Source organism: Vanessa atalanta, chromosome 21 (assembly GCF_905147765.1).
Source record: "Vanessa atalanta chromosome 21, ilVanAtal1.2, whole genome shotgun sequence".
NCBI lineage: Eukaryota > Metazoa > Arthropoda > Insecta > Lepidoptera > Nymphalidae > Vanessa > Vanessa atalanta.
Genome location: NC_061891.1, coordinates 2,245,507 through 2,263,130, shown reverse-complemented (window position 1 = coordinate 2,263,130; position 17,624 = coordinate 2,245,507). Strand labels below are relative to the sequence as shown.

At 31.8% G+C, this 17,624-nt stretch overlaps 2 protein-coding genes across 2 annotated transcripts; both read left to right on the top strand.

The window, feature by feature from the left end:
* The first annotated feature begins 774 nt into the window (after positions 1-774).
* On the top strand, positions 775-7,579 carry LOC125072374. The gene is made up of 10 exons (XM_047682994.1): positions 775-799; positions 1,790-1,909; positions 2,878-2,928; positions 3,671-3,769; positions 4,143-4,193; positions 5,133-5,222; positions 5,629-5,679; positions 5,880-5,969; positions 6,454-6,504; positions 6,877-7,579. The coding sequence occupies exons 1-10, from the start codon at positions 793-795 to the stop codon at positions 6,930-6,932; spliced, it is 666 nt and encodes a 221-aa protein (XP_047538950.1). The 5' UTR covers positions 775-792; the 3' UTR covers positions 6,933-7,579.
* A 2,132-nt stretch (positions 7,580-9,711) lies between these two features.
* LOC125072454 (nuclear pore complex protein Nup58-like) lies at positions 9,712-17,114 on the top strand. The gene is made up of 11 exons (XM_047683088.1): positions 9,712-9,943; positions 10,203-10,504; positions 10,575-10,667; positions 11,225-11,368; positions 13,071-13,139; positions 13,441-13,571; positions 14,031-14,328; positions 14,530-14,688; positions 15,026-15,148; positions 15,844-15,927; positions 16,040-17,114. Exons 1-11 carry the CDS (start codon positions 9,864-9,866, stop codon positions 16,171-16,173), a joined length of 1,617 nt encoding a protein of 538 aa, XP_047539044.1. The 5' UTR covers positions 9,712-9,863; the 3' UTR covers positions 16,174-17,114.
* The last annotated feature ends 510 nt before the right edge of the window (positions 17,115-17,624 follow it).

The window sequence follows — 17,624 nt, the reverse complement described above, 5'->3', positions numbered from 1 at the left end:
AATAACGTAATTTTAATTACTGAAGTAGAAGTAAAATTTTGTAAATACGGAATCATCATTAGATCTCAGATAATATATACTCACCCCTATCGGTCGTATGAACATACGGAATTAGCTAAACATGCACTCGGGAGAATACATGTGTGTAATATCTATTTATGAATTAAATTACTTAAACTTACAAACATATCTATTAAAAATGAATTCTATTGATTTATATTAAAAAAATACGCAGATTCTGTTTAAAAGGAAGATTTTATTATTTTCATTGGAGTCGAATAACCGCACACCATTCTGATATTCCCGGTAAGCAGATTACTATAAAGTTCCTCCTTTATTTTGCTTTGGTAATATAAAATATTCGGCGGTTGCGTAGGATACATTATTGGATCACTAGATATATTTATTGCAATAGGTGTTGTTTTGAACATAATTTGGCAAGAACTCATTAAACAACCCCCTTTAGCTAAGTAATTCATTTTTATTAAATAACTTCACTTCAACGGCAATACGAATACACGAACATGAAACAAAACTTTGTTTTTTTATTCTTCCAGTAATTGTATTTATAAACAAAAAGTATTTGACACTATTTTTCTTTTTCTGGCGTGTATTTAAAATATTTGTAGGTTGAGGTCTAGTAAATTTTATGTTAAGTAAAAGCTTTTTAAAATAGATTTTACTGGAAGGATTATTTAAACCTTCATACTTATTAATTGAGTAAATATAAATAACACTTTTATTTAAAAATTACGCTGTTGCTTACTTGGTGCTTCATCTGCAGCACCAAGTATGGCAGGTATTTATGGCTTAGACGTAGCATACATGTTTTTTTATGTTATAGGTAGGACAAGCAAATGGGGTCATCCTATGGTAAGTGGTGACCACCTCAAAGAAAGAAAGAAATTTTAGTTGTTGTATGGACTGTAATTATAGTATATTAATTTACTTTTGAAATAAGAATGTTACTTGATGGTAGAGACTTGTTCAAGCCTATCTGGGTAGGTACCATCCACTCCCAATCTGATCTTATCCCCAATCTTACCCCCAAGCAGCAATACTTAGTACTGCAGTATAAAAACTTGGTCTTAACTCAGAAATAAAATGATGTCTCTTAGGTTTTCTTATATAATTTTATAGTAATTATAAATAATGTTTGACTCGATTCTCAATAATATATATAGACTATTGAATCAATTCAACCGCCATAACGTCTGTCGGTGTCTATGAGATCTGTCAATGTTCATGTTGCCAAATAAAAAAAAAGATAATATTATAATGATTATTAATATATAAAGTGTACGTTACTTGCAGTGGCGTAGCTAGGTGGGTAAGGGCCCCGATGCATAGAAAAAGAATCGTGCCCTTGCCCCCTCTTCAATGTATATTGGCCTTCAAAATTATAGATAGGAATAAGAATAGGATACAGGATACAGTGAATTGAACATATCACTAGTAAGTTAAATCTATACTTCATCTCTATTCAAAGCTCTTTTCATAGCTTAGGTTAGAGGGCCCCCAGAGCTCAGGGGCCCTGGTGCACTGCACCACCTGGCCCTACGATAGCTACGCCACTGGTTACTTGTCTGTAATATATGGATAATAATAATTCGTATAATATTAAGTATTAAATTCTTATTGAGTCTTACATCAGGCACTAGAGAGATGGTATTTAAGTTCGCTGGCGCGTTGTCGTTGGTGATCATTTACTATAGCTTATTATTATACCCATTTGCTAGTCTGTCTTCCTAGTTTAAAATCAATTACAATCCAAGCAATGATTTTACAGGTGTGCAATTTGGTAGTGATACAAGAAACCGTGGGAATCCATTTGGAGCACCCAATTTCACGCAGTGTTTCCAAAGATACTTCACTCCAAATAATATCGGGAATAACACAAATGATGTAGGTGAGTCTAAATGTTTTTGCTTAATAAAAATCTATATCTATACTAATATTATAAATGCGAAAGTCACTCTTTCTGTCTGTCTGTCGCTCTTTCACTATCAAACAAATGAACCGAATTTGATGAAATAGGGTATGAAGCAAACATGAACTCCAAGGAGGGACATAGGCTACTTATTTGTCTAACAAATGACCTCCGAACCTCCTAAGCGAGCGAAGCCGCGGGCGAGAACTATTGCTTTATAAATCATAATCTTCTATATAGCGAAATATGGCAGGTAGGTTAGGATATAGACATCCGTAAGGGGGTAAAATGGGGATTGGAAGTTTGTGTTTTATAAATTTTGCGCGGGTAAAGCGGCAGATGCAGCTAGTCAAATTTATATTACAAATGCGAAATTGTAGATGGATGTTTTTTATTAATTCTCACCAGAATGTATGAATGCAACGGATCTAAATTAAATTGGGCACAAAAATAGATTATAGTTAGGGATAGCACATAGGTTACTTTTTATCAATAAAATGTATCCTACATCCGCAAGACCGGACGTCTAGTCGTCGCGACCGGAAACGGGTATTAGAAAAATTCAATATGAATGAAAATTCCATTAATATATAAACATTACTCATTCAACTTCTGTTGTTAGTTCCCTTCCTTGTTTATTTAATTTTGTAGATATCTCAGGAACTTGGATATATGGGAGAATGATGTCAAATTTTAAATATTCTTACGGCGTTTCTTTGCTTTATTTTCCAACTTCATATTAACTTAATTTTTTTACTAATTAATAATTGTTTTTTCTAAGTTGAATTCGATGTCGTTGAAAAATGATATTGCATTAATTATATTAATCCTGTTTGAGTAATTACACAAAAACAAAATAATTGGTATATATATATATATATATATATATATATATATATATGTCTTAATCGATATTTTTAATAGAGATAATAATGTTACGGTTACAGGTAAGCTGGGTACTACAAATATAGACATTGATGAACCGATCGTCATAACAGGTGCGTATTTTAATTAATTAATTATTAATTAGTAATAACTCGATATATGGGACAGGAAAACTAAAAAAACCTAACCCAACCTTGTTACCTTAAGAATATTTTTTTATGATATCGGTAGGCGGACGAGCAAATGGGTCACCTGATGGTAAGTGGTCACCACCGCCCATAGACAATGGCGTGGTAAGAAATATTAACCAATCCTTACATCACCAATGCCACACCAACCTTGGGAACCAAGGTGTTACGTCCCTTGTGCCTGTAGTTACACTGTCTCACTCACCCGTCAAACCGGAACACAACAATACTGAGTACTGCTGTTTGGCGGTAGAATATCTGATAAGTGGGTGGTACCTACCCAGACGGGCTTGCACAAAGCCCTACCACCAAGTCAAGTTATACATTTTGGCAAAGAATTTAATATTTTTAGTATATATTTTGCTTAGTATTCTGTACCCAATGGGTAAAACGGGACCCTAATATGGAGACTCAGTTGTCACCAGTTGACAGTTACACATGATATTCTGTTACCTCTATAACAAAAAATTATAAAAAAAACTGAATAAATAAATATTTAAGGGAGTCCCCCCCCCATCCATCAGACATGATTTTTATAAATATTGATACGGAACCCTTCGTTAATGGGTCCGACTCTTACTTGGCCGGGCTATTAACAATAAACTCAACTCTTTAAAACATTAATATTTTGTTGCTATTAATTTGGTTTGTTTTTTTTTATTTATAGGTTACAATGAACAACTAGGATTCAATTCAAACACGGGGTTTAACTCTACACTACCCCGTGGGTTGTACGGTTCACCAATGAACAATGCCAGTGGTACCGGTAAGTTTTTTTATTTAAATTATTAAGATTTTAAATTTTTTTTCTTTTTTAATAAAATTAAATCAAATAAATAGTTTGTTTGGATTGTACTACAAATATTTAAAACGGGATATTTACCATGTTTTTTATTTTTATTTGGTGGAGCTCGATAATGTCGACATTATCTACGAATGTCTTGTTCACAAGACTCGTGAAAAACATGGTAAATACTCGTAATTACTTGTAATAATAAAAATAACCATTAAAAATCTTATGTTTGGATTTTATCTGTTCGAGACATTTAAATTTTCTTGAGCATTTCGATAATACCACTTTTACAGCTAATTCAGTAATAATATTATTGTTAATATAAATTTATTTTTATAATTTTCAGGTAAATTGAGTTCAACAAACATAACAGTTAATCAACCTATCACAATAACAGGTGCGTTTAATAATTTGCTCTATATTATTCCATTGTCTATTCTAGAAACGGAAGATGTATGGCCTGTTTTGTTTTTTCTTTATGGAACCGTTGGGCGGTTGGTCTAATGGACCACCTAATGTGGTCTCACACTGCCCAAAGACATTGGTGCCGTGAGAAGTTTTATCGATGACGCCAATCTTGAGAACTGATATGTTATGACACTTGTGCCACATAAATCCTTATTATTGCCGCTTGGACGTAGAATATGTAATGAGAGGGTACCTACTCATACGGGTTTGTACCAAGAATGAAATTTTACCGGCTGATTGAACTGCGCCGCTTAGTATAAAGGCTAGACTGTTTGAATTCAAAACAAAAGTATACAAGTATACAAAAGTCGTAACATCTGTCGGGTTTGCTAGGCTCATTTAATCAGACAAGTAACTTTGCCGTTTCATAGATTCAAGTCATTTGTAAAAAATACATTGGTTAAGAAGGCATTTTATTCGATACAAGATTATATAGATGATAAAAAAGCGTGGAGTTAATGCTTGTTGACTTCCAGGCAGGAGAAATGACATACATATATAATTGTGTTTAACTAACATGACTGTATTCTTAGGTGTTGAAAAAAAGTAAAAAATCAAATCAAAATATACTTTATTCGAGTAGGCTTTTACAAGCATTTTTGAATCGTCATTTACTTACAACGAACTACTAAGTTTCTTGCCGGTTCTTCTCGGTAGAATCTACATTCAGAACCGGTGGTAGCTATACTTTAGTTTGTTAAATGACGATTGAAAAGTGCTTGTAAAAGCCTACTTGAATAAAGTATATTTTGATTTTGTTTTTTTTTTTGATAATAGAGAGAAATTTCGTATTGGGTTTATAAATTCAACTGACCATTAGTAAATATTATATTATAATTTCTTAAAAAATATTTTTTTGTTTTTAAAGAACAAAAAGGCGTCATGTTTGGTATCCAACCGACTATGTCGCAGCCAGTACAGGGACTTTATGGCCAACCTATTATTACTACAAGTGCAGGTAAGTTTGATTTCTAGCTAAACACTACATTACGATGACAAAATTTATTATACATACCTATACTCGCATACTATTCCAACCACAAAGGATTGATCCCAAATAGATAAAATTAGTCGTTGAATTGACGCCATATTTGTTTCAAAATAAACTATGATATTCTTTATGGATTTGCGAAATAATGTAATCTGTTTTTTTTTTATCTTCATTTCATCTTTGATTAGAATAGACTAAAGAAAAAAGAATTATAAATAAAATAAGGCCGAAGAATTAATAGAATTCGGTACAGTCAGATTGAAGCCTTGGATTTTTTCAAGGCTAACTTAAAATGATAATATTTATATACTAAGAGCAACAAACAGACAGATACAGTTTCTTTCCCATTTATAATATAAATCTATATTTACAGGTACGCTGTCAACAACAAATATAATCGTCAAAAAACCAATAACTATATCAGGTAATTTATTTTTACCTCCAATATGTTCATTTACGTTGAATTTTCTTATCATGTAATTATAATTATGTATTTGGAGAAACAGTATATTCTATAGTAATATTAAACACTACAAATCTACCTTATCTTTGAAATTATTGTAGCTGTTGATTTCGCTTGTTTATTTATTTTAGTTAAAATTAATTCATTTTTAATATTTTTAGGAACCCCGAATACATTTAAATTTGGCATTAACCCAACACAGGCGACTAATTTCGGATACTTTAATACCCCTATTACAACAAATGCATTGGGTAAGTTAAAATTGAATAATAAATTTTAACATAGCTCTATAATATTAATTGTAGTAATAGACAATCAACCATTCTACCTTATGGTATATAGTAGTCCACACAAACAGACGACACACATACGATATAATCCAACACAAAAATATACAGAGGAATTAATAACCTCCCCCTTTTTGAAGTCGTTTAACAAACAGCCAGTGTAATCACAGGCACAAGGGACATAACATCTTAGTTCCCGAGGTTGGTGGCGCATAGGTGATGTAAGGAATGGTTAATATATCTTACAGCGCCTTTGTCTATGGGCGGTGGTGACCACTTACCATCAGGTGGCCCATATGCTCGTCCGCCAACCAATGCCATAAAAAAAAAACAGGTTTCCAAGCAAGATATACATACATATAGGAAATTGGACACAAAAATAGATCGTTTCTGTGATAATCAATAAATTTGATAAAAAAAAAATATAATTCTTGTTTTATGTTTGCAGAAAAGCTGTGTACTACTAATATTAAGGTCAATAAACCGATTTCCATAACAGGTAAGTTCTAAACTAATGTAAAATATTGTATAATAAATATATTAGTGATGTGAAATTATCCCAACAATTTACTTTTGTAAAATATATCAAAGTAAAGCATTTGATAAGATATACCACAGTCAATAATGTTATATTTTTGTCTCTGTTACTATCAGATCTAATTTACTATTTCTGGTAAAATTAACATCTAAAGAGTAGAAGTAAAAAAGGTGTCCCTTAGGGCTTTGTTTTGGACCAGATTACTTTTCATGTTTTATATATGATGATTATATAATACAATTTTTGTTATGTTATATGAATATGAATTGTGTTATTTTATGATTATATGTATTTACTGTGTGCTGACTTGATTGAAAAAATAATCTGTTTCAGGTAATTTTGGACGCAATACCTCTTGTATGCACAATTGTAATTGCCGACCACATTAATTTATACATATGTTTTAAAGTATTTTAACGAGCGATGAAATAATCCAAAACTACATCACACCAAGAAAATAAAATGTTACCTTATTGTAACATTTTACAAACCATGTAAAGAAAGCCGAGGACAAAGCAGATAATTACTTATGTTATTGTTTTCATTAAGTATACTGTGAATACTTTATTTATATCATTTAAATTGATGGCATTTATACTCTCAGTTACCATTTGTGATAACAATTTAGAAATAGGAATAAATGTTCACTCACACAACATGACGAGAAGTTTTTGTATGTGTGCGTGTTAGGTGATAAAGTTATCGAAAGTAAACTTAATATTACAACATTTATTTTGGAAAACTACTACTAAGGTATTTCATGTATATCTACTATTTGATGTCTATTATCAGGTTACTCAATCAAAATAAATTGATATTTTTCAATGTTGTAACACTTTACATCTAATCGTCAACCTAAGGGTTATTAGCACTGCGGATTTTGATCACCAGCGCTAATATTAGTTGTTTAAATTACAATTAAATGTATTATATCTGTGGACTAAATGTTTTATTGTCTAATAAAGTGGATAGGATTTCGATAAATTAATTATCACCATAATTGTATATTTTAAATCAATTGATATGTTGTGTAACTTGATCAAAATGTTGAAAATGTTAATGTATAATATATAATTTAATACTTAATGTTTTTATAAATGGTCACAAAGTAGTTTTTATTTACTTATGTGTTAATATAAAGTATTCCTTTTGTTTCAATGTTTCATTAATTTTGTAATATTTTACTTTTTTTGTATTTTTAATTTTAAATGACTAAGTATTCTACGTAAATTGTATGTACTTAAGTATAAGAATATATAATCTACCTAAGCGGTATGGAATACCAAAAATAAAAACTATCATATAAAATTGTTGGAAGTTGGACAGCAATAATAAAATAAAATGCTTGAATACCATCACTACTATCTTATTTGATTAGACCCATTTACTAAATTCCAATCCACATACGACAAAATAAGCATCAATTTTGCTTATTACATTATTTATGTATATATTAATTTATAACAAAGAATAATAATTACTTTTATATCCTTATTAGCTACCTGAAGTGTCGAGGATAAGGAAATGGAGTGCAACTAGTGCCAATCTAAATTAAAATCAACCCCAACTCTGCCAAGGACCTTCTGTAATCCTTTCTGTCTTTTTATCAATTATACACTAATTATTACGACAAAGTTCCGGCATATGAGATTAGTACATAGACAATTTAACTTTTCTTTACTAATTTGAATTGTAACGCGTTTAAAAGAATAAGATTCCTTGTGATATGACTACAAATTTTTTGTTTCTCCTATGTATATAATTGTTCTACCTGTGCGTAGCTGGGACGAGTGTTATACTAACAACAATATAAATTAAAACCTATACAAAAATTTGGTAAATACACCAAATAATGTATCAAAAAATTATTGCAGACAAAACACATTAACTGTAGACTGGTGACGAGGCTAGAGAATTAATGGTCAAGGTACGTGCTTGCAGTACCAACTACACACCAATATTGCAGGATAGGTAAATAAAGGAACATGATACGCACTTATAATATTGTGATTATAGCATTACATTTTAAAAACTATAAAAGTAAATATGTTCTTAGAGCAAGCTGGCATCGACTATCCTCTGAACAGTTATCCAAATTTCGGACTAGAATATTATCTTTTATGTAGGTATGAAAAGTTCCAGAGTCTAGTAGAAGAACACGTCACAATTGTATACGATATCGCAAGTCGGGTCACGTCACGACTTCATAAAATGTTTATGAGTGGTAGCTCTTAAATCCATACTATTCGTAGGTTTAGCCCACAATAACGTAATTTTAATTACTGAAGTAGAAGTAAAATTTTGTAAATACGGAATCATCATTAGATCTCAGATAACATATACTCACCCCTATCGGTCGTATGAACATACGGAATTAGCTAAACATGCACTCGGGAGAATACATGTGTGTAATATCTATTTATGAATTAAATTACTTAAACTTACAAACATATCTATTAAAATTGAATTCTATTGATTTATATTAAAAAAATACGCAGATTCTGTTTAAAAGGAAGATTTTATTATTTTCATTGGACTCGAATAACCACACACCATTCTGATATTCCCGGTAAGCAGATAACTATAAAGTTCCTCCTTTATTTTGCTTTGGTAATATAAAATATTCGGCGGTTGCGTAGGATACATTATTGGATCACTAGATATATTTATTGCAATAGGTGTTGTTTTGAACATAATTTGGCAAGAACTCATTAAACAACCCCCTTTAGCTAAGTAATTCATTTTTATTAAATAACTTCACTTCAACGGCAATACGAATACACGAACATGAAACAAAACTTTGTTTTTTTATTCTTCCAGTAATTGTATTTATAAACAAAAAGTATTTGACACTATTTTTCTTTTTCTGGCGTGTATTTAAAATATTTGTAGGTTGAGGTCTAGTAAATTTTATGTTAAGTAAAAGCTTTTTAAAATAGATTTTACTGAAAGGATTATTTAAACCTTCATACTTATTAATTGAGTAAATATAAATAACACTTTTATTTAAAAATTACGGCGCATGCATCATTAATGAATATGTGGATAAATTATATTAGTTAAATTTGTGTCACGATCTCCAGTGTCCACTCTGGCCTCTAATTTATAATCTGTATTGTATATGTGTTATCTGTATTATTTTTATTCTGTATTCTACAATTTAAAATATCGTTGTGCAAACTACAACGTACCACAGAGTGTATTAATTTGTAATTTTTTTTATCACGGTATCATCAAAATGAAACTATAAACTTTTATTTATAGGAACACTTATTTATATTTAAAGATTATTATATTAGGAGGAATCAACACTATCGACTATGTCTTTTTCATTTGGTACGCCATCGAGTGCTCCGGCCACAACGGGATTATCTGGAGGTTTTAGTTTTGGCGCTAATAAGTAAGTAAATATCATAAATTATTAAAAAACAATATACCATCAAGCATATATGAAATGTAATTAACTTAAATGTTAAACAGTGATAATATAAAAAAACATATTATATATAACCTATTTTGCTTCTAGAATTTTGACTTTAAGTTTAAGTCTGTCTGTCAATTAATAAAATTAAAAAGTTAATAGCATATTTTGTGGTTATTAAATATTACTTTCAAAATATTTACAAAATAAAACTTCCATATTAAAATTACTATTTTAGGCCAGCTACTCCAGCTTTTGGCTTAACTGCGACAACTCAACCTGCCACTGGTCTATTTGGAACTCCAGCTACATCTGCTCCGGCCTTTGGCACTGCTACATCATCTTTTGGGTCTGCTTTTGGAGCCACATCTACTGCTCCTACTTTCGGGGCTACGTCAAGCGCGCCTTCCTTTGGAGCTGCGACGAGTACGCCTGCTTTTGGGGCTACAACTGCTCCAGCTTTTGGTGCAACTACAAGTGCTCCAACTTTTGGAGCCAATACAGCACTTTCATTTGGAACTAGTGCTGCTCCTGCCTTTGGTATGTACAATTATGAGACAAAATGATTAAATTAAAAAAAAAAAACAGTTCTAAATTATTCTATAAATAGGTGCAACCACTACTCCTGCTTTTGGCACAACAACAACAAGTCTTGGAGGTGGACTAAATTTTGGCACTGGAACAAGTACAGCAGCAACAACAGGTATTTTTTTTCAGTCAATACAATTTGAATTATGTAATGAATTCTATTGTATACACATATAGCCTATTGTGATATACACATTTAGCAAATTTCACTTTTTATATTATATTTAAAGGAAATCATAGTAGTTCTACTACATCAGGCGTGTTTGTAGAATCTTGTTTTATAAAACAATATTATTTCACTCAACTAGGCATATCAACTTTTAATTTATAATCGAAGTTCCGAAACAGTTAAGTGCCTTCATTTCATTCATAAAAGAACATTAATAGATAATAATTACTTAATAAAGAGTGTTTTTTTATAAAATGACATTATATTGAATGAATATTAATGTTATACAAAGGGGATTGATTGGTAGAATCTTACTTCAGAAATGCTGGTAACATTCAATTTTGTCCTTTAACATGTAAAAACAAGTAACTAATTAAAAAAAAATACAAAAATTTCATACAAATAACATTGAAGAAGAGTACATTGTATATATTCTATTCAAATATGACTATATACTGTCACTATATAGACCACTAAAGACTTTAATTAAAATGTTCTTGCAGGTTTATCATTTGGTACTAGTACAACAACGAGCACCGGTTTAGGTGGACTTGGTGGTTTTGGTTTTGGTACTGCTACGACAACTTCGACCGGGTTTGGTTTATTTGGATCAACAACAACTGCTACCACAAGTGCAAGTGCATTTAGTGAGTCATTTTTTTATTATTAAATAAATTTACATCACATTTCTTAGGAATAATACTAATACATAATGAAAGAAAAGAACTAATGTATTATAACAATTGCCATTTATTCCGAGTTCATTTCCTGTCCTGTATAATAATTTATTATACAATGATGTGAAACTAATCTAGTAATGAACCCATATCCTGATTAACTCACCAACTTAAGGACATAGCCGCCCTTAAAATATTGTCTGCATAAAACTATATAATAAAGGGTGGCTTTATTCGCAATTTATTAAGAAATATCTATATAAATAGTTTTAACATAATGAAGATCTTAATTTATTTCATTTCCAGTACAATGTTTCCGAACCCATCATCCTCCGTTCCTATATCTCATGCTACAGTAATGATCCAACCGAATACAAGCGGCGTTAACGATAATTGCCTTAGTTATGTTGTAAAAAGTGCTAGAAGGGATTGTTATCCTACTATTGCATCTAGTAAGTGATTAAACAAGTTTATCCAATTTTATAACCTACTAATTTCAAGATTAGTCAAGTTTTTCATTTAAAAATGTACTGTGCCTAATTTTTATAACAATGTATAAATAGTTGTCTATGAACTTAAAATCATAAGTAATAAAATTATAGAATAGCTTTCGGTGTAACACAATTAAAAACTTTTTTTTATATTAAATTATATTTATTTCCTAAAACGATATTGTATGTTGTATGAGAGTATAATATCATCTTTAAAACCAAATTATCCTTAATGAAAATAGGCGCCCTATAGAAGAATATAAGGCAAAATATATAGAAAGATTAACCTCTCCTTTGACCAGCCCATATGGGCATTTATGATACTTAATGCTTATATCTCCCACCAAAATCTCCATATTAAGATATTACAAGTATGAAAATCGGCATTAAGGCTTCTGCGTATAAGTAAAGGGCAAGGGCTATATCTTTTTTAAATGATCATCAGAAATTGGCCTATCACCTCCAAATTACTCCTAATACTTAATTAAATACAGTGATATTCTGTATAACATTCCTGATAGGATATCCCATAGGGTAGTTAGCCATAGGTAGGCAGGTATCATGCATAATTCTATCACTGCACATTGCAGGTACACTTGGTACAACAAATATAAATAATGACGAATATCACACACCAGGTATTAACACATATTTTCAACAACATTTTATAGAGAATTTGTAAATAAATTAACTATGTATAGTACAAGATAAATTAATAGCTTGAAGTAAGTGATATCACGACCAAGTTATCGGTAAATAGATATATTTCAAAAGTTTGTTTAAATTTTTCATCCTTTAATGGTATTTCATCTTAGTTTGGCAGTTAGGAGTTTCATAATCTTATAATTTTAGTTCATTATTATTATCTTAATGTTTTTGTATTTAAAATGAGTCCTTTACTTATCACTCTTTCTCTGTATAATTGACATGTACTAAGTATTTGTTAGTTAACATTTAAATAATAATTTTCATTATAAATTAGACAAAATCACAGTGTAAACATTTGGGAGTCATTGATTTATTAGAACTATATAATAACTGCTGCCTTATAGGTATTTAATAGTTGAAAAGTATTAACATTATTTTTATTTATTTTAAATGATATTTCGAGAAGTTTTGCAGAAAATGTACAAATTGATGAATTTATATCTGTGTAAATTAATTTATATTTTTTGTTCTAGGTTCAAACTTAGGTCTGGGGGGTGCCACACAACAGGGAACGAATCACACAACGACAGGTGATGGAAAAAGTAAGTAGTTTTAATCTGATTTAAACATTCATTTCTTTGTAAAAGTGTTTTTTTTTTACTATTTAAAATCAAAGTATATTTTATTCAAGTAGGCTTTTACTAACACTTTTGAATCATCATTTTACAAAACTCTATTCAAAGTACCAAGCTACTGGTACTTTGAATAGAGTTTGGAACACTGCTTTGGAACATATTTTCTACTGAGCTGGAAAGAATCTCAATTTTAATATTCATGGTCAATATTAGTTTATTTTATGAATACCATTGAAATATGTATGTATTTATTTAATTTCTCCTGCAGGTGAGCCGCCAAAGCAAACGAAGTTGCCCAACGAAATATCAACAACAGTAGAGTCTTTCAAAGAGTTTGTTAAGAAGCAGAAGTCACTGAGTTCAGATGTTATGCGCGTTTCAATAAAACCCTTGCATAAGGTAATTTTTATTTTTATTCACCTATTAGTTCTTTCTTTTGGCTTTATTCCCGATGTTATATCTGTGCATTGTTAAAATCAATAAAAAAATTACCCTTACCTTATAGAAGAGTAGACAGAGACTTCGTTTATATAATATCAGTAGGGATTATATACATGGAATGTTTATTGTCAAGGAATGCTATTGAATATTTAAATTTATATTTTACTTCATTATTTTCTCTCATGGTACTCTATCGGTGTTCTGGTTTCACCGTTTGTGAGCTAGAGGATTTATATACAGTTACACGAAATTTAATCTTAGATTCCATGGTTTTCCACATACCGATTTTGACAAAGGATGTGCTTATGGTACTTTCCGTACCGGTCTCCGTATCGTCGTCCACATCTATTACAAATATTAAATGTATTAGATAACTCTTCCCTCGTCAGAGTGAGTCATGCGAAGTGGAATGCGCAGGTGGGGCGGGAGGCGGAGGCGACGCTGCGCGCGGTGCTGGCGCTGCGCGGCGAGTGCGGGCGCGCGCGGGCGCACTCCAAGCGCCTGCGCGCCGCCGCCGCCGCCGCGCTCGCCGCCGCCGAGAGCGCCGCGCGCGACCCGCGCGACCCGCCCGGCCTCGAGCTCGAGGGCCTCACGCCGCCGAACTACGTCAAGGACCTCATCGCGGAGCTGGAGCAACACCTGATCGCGTTCCGGCGGCAGATGGATGTGGCCGATAAGCAGATGCAATCCTCTCCCAAACTGCTCACTGAACAAGGTTACTATTTTTGTACCATATAAATAATAATTTATTTGAGTATTCTATTGTTTTGATATTAATTAGTTTCAAATTTTTAAAATATCTGACTGAGCCGTCTGTCAAATACTTTGTTCCGTTTAATAATATTTATTTTTATTTTATTTTTAAACCAAAATAAAACTCCTGAACACATATTATTTTTTCTATATTTGGTTCCAGAACTAACCTTGGGTATACGTCGCATGCACGAGTCGCTGGTCGCTCTCGCGGGCAGGCTGCAAGCTGTCCACACTCAAGTTGAAGCGCAAAAAGAACAGTATCTCAACCTCCGGAAGTACATACTCAAAGATCCTACCAATGTCTTTGATACGCCATCACGTAAGTTTTAATCATTTTTTCTTCGCCCGAGTTTGCCCATTAATTTTTTCCTCGGCTCAGCTTTCGTAATCGTGTGTCACGTGTCAACCCTGGGGTTCTTTTTTGGTAATAGTTTTTGCATGGAAGGGTCCTGAACCAAGACTTCTCATCAATTCTGTTGGTCTTAGCTATAACTAAAAAAATATAGAACATATAGTACTGCTATGTTCCCATATCTTTCCTAACTATAATCTAAGATAAAATTGAAGTTCGTCGAACTAGTAGTTTTTGCGTGAATTAAGCGCTACATCTTGATAATATTAGTTATATTCGTGTTTTAATGTGTATTTATTTTCAGCGAGTGCAAGCCTGGATCAAATACTTCGTGATGCTGAAGGTACTAGGAAGAAGACTAAGCCGGGCAATGTTAGCGACGTCGGTCTGAGTAGCGCCGTACTCTCCGACCCTAGAGCAGCTTTAGGTACGATATATTTATTCTCTCCTTATGTAATCATTTTATTAACACCTGCGTTTTACTTATAATAGAAATATTTAACAGTGAACTAACTTCTCTTGAATGTCAGTCCTGGGCAAAAGCATGCTCAGGATTGTTTTGGAGTTTATTCCACAATGTTGCTTTTAAATTCTACTGGCTATCTCTGCATGAAATTCGTTTTCAATATTTTAACATATGTAAGAAATAATATTTCATTAAAGCTTACAGTTTGGTGACACAGTGAATATATTTATACATTTATTTATTCAATTTTAATACTTATTTTTTTTAATAAGATACATCCACCTAGGACCGGCAAAGTGGCCATCCGATGGTAAGAGCCTGCCCATAGACATTGACGCCGTAAGAAATTTTGATCATTCCTTACATTGTCAATGCGCCACCAAACTTTGAGAACTGAGATGTTATATAATTAGTGCCTGTAGCTCTTAGTTCATAGTGGTAGAATATTTGAGGAGTGGCTGATTCTTACCCATGTGGTTTACACAAAGTTTACTTAATAAATAAAAATATTTTTTTGTATAAAAACTATTTAAATATTGTTGTATTTTTGTAACATAAATTCAAAAATATTAGTAAAACATGACAATATGGTAAAGTACTAAGACGAAAACGCGATTACTGTGTAACATTAAATTAATATGTATAATAATTAACAGGAAACATTCAACAATTGGCTGGTCCGTCGCCGTTCACGTACTTGGGTAGTACTCTGTCTTCGTTCCCAACTGGAGACATGACCGGTGAGTACAACTCATACATACTGCAACAGGCGATTTTGATTATTTTTATATTAAAAATGATTTAAATTTTAATAAATAATATAAATAATTTACATGAACTTTTCTTTATCAGGATCAAATTGGCAACCTCAAGCCAACCCGCAGACGAATCTTAACACATCTCTAAACTTAAGTTTCGGAGCATCTACCCAGAACGACTCGGGATTCCAGCTGCAGAAGCCGCCCGGGAAGCGCGGGAAACAATGATATTGGAGATAATATTCGAGACAATGGACTCTATAGTATGTGAAATAAAGTTCAGTTTCGATTAAACAATTCGTTTTTAAGTGGATGTGTTTTAGCGTTCCAGCTACACGTCTAGTTTGAATGAAAGAAATGAAGTGTGTGAAACTATAATACATTTAATGGAAGTCTTGAAAATAATTCGTATTTGTAAAGTGATAAAATTTCGATTTGAAAACCGAATTTTCTGTTTAATAATGTTTTTATTCACGTCGAGAATATAACATTCCAAAACTGCCAATTATCCTGATATTGAAATAATATGTTTTTGAATTAATTAAATCTATTTTTAAATAATGTACAAACTTTAACATTAATTTTGTATAAATGTTATATTTAAATAGGAATATAAAACGAAGGTTTAGGTAAAAAGTGTTATAATATTAATTATGTTGAGTCGAGATGGCCCAGTGGATATGACTAAAATTTCGAGTTCCAAAAGCAACGCTGAGTTTTCAAGTACACGATTAGGGTAATGTAATTCCAATTATTGAATGGAGTTAAATTTTTTAATGTATATTTTCTTGTTTTCAAACGTTAGCTTAAGAGTGCTTGTAAGATATATTTTTATATAATAAAATGTATGATAATGTCTAAAAACTCTAATGATGATCATGTAATCTTCATTCACCATCAACTGTGAACTGAAGTCGGAGTCAGTTTTCTAAAAGTTTTCATTGCAAAACACGGCACGTCTGCCGCAAAGTGTATCGATGCGGACCCGACTTGAGTCGGGTGGTAGGAGCTCACGTCAAGTACTTCTCCATTAGCGCCGAATACTTGACTTGCAACAAAGGATATACAGTAAGGTGCAAAACTGATTCAGTACCTTACATTTTTATAAAAAGTAGTATAATAAACATAGGATTCATTATTAAATAAAAAGTAAATTCTGTCATTAAAAATTAGATTTATTTTTACTTTAATTAATCAAGTCCGATAGGCTTAAACATACTTTTTATTTATAATTATGAGAAATATAATTGGTTCACTTTTGCACCAGTGAAAAAAAATATTAATTTAATTATTTCAATACTTAGTCCAAAGACCTTTCGCTTTTATAACTGCATGCATGGTGCATGGTGGTGCTTTATATTCATTTAAAAGCATGCTCTTCAAGTATGCCCATAAGTTTTCTACCGGATTGATATTCGGACTCTGAGATGGCCACGGCAGGACTTGAAACTCTTGCTTATTTAGCCATTTTTGTACTATTTTCGATGTGTGCTTCGGATCATTGTCCTGCTGGAATATTATTTCTTTAACAGGGTACGGCATATTTTCAACAACTTCCAACAGACGTGTCTGAAGAATGTTGCGGTACATTTTCCCATCCATATTGCATTCAATTTAGTCAATTGGTCCAACAGCAAGCAAGCGACAACATAGGTCCATAAGCTGTTAGACAACCCCAC

What these genes read in the sequence shown, in the direction of transcription:
- LOC125072374 (XM_047682994.1), top strand. An exon ending in TATTATTACTACAAGTGCAG is followed by an intron (nt 5,223 to 5,628) that starts GTAAGTTTGATT and finishes CTATATTTACAG; the next exon opens with GTACGCTGTCAACAACAAAT. An exon ending in TAAACCGATTTCCATAACAG is followed by an intron (nt 6,505 to 6,876) that starts GTAAGTTCTAAA and finishes AATCTGTTTCAG; the next exon opens with GTAATTTTGGACGCAATACC.
- LOC125072454 (XM_047683088.1), top strand. Translation starts at nt 9,864, where the DNA reads ATGTCTTTTTCATTTGGTACGCCATCGAGTGCTCCGGCCACAACGGGA. An exon ending in TTTAGTTTTGGCGCTAATAA is followed by an intron (nt 9,944 to 10,202) that starts GTAAGTAAATAT and finishes TTACTATTTTAG; the next exon opens with GCCAGCTACTCCAGCTTTTG. An exon ending in CAATAAAACCCTTGCATAAG is followed by an intron (nt 13,572 to 14,030) that starts GTAATTTTTATT and finishes TGGAATGCGCAG; the next exon opens with GTGGGGCGGGAGGCGGAGGC.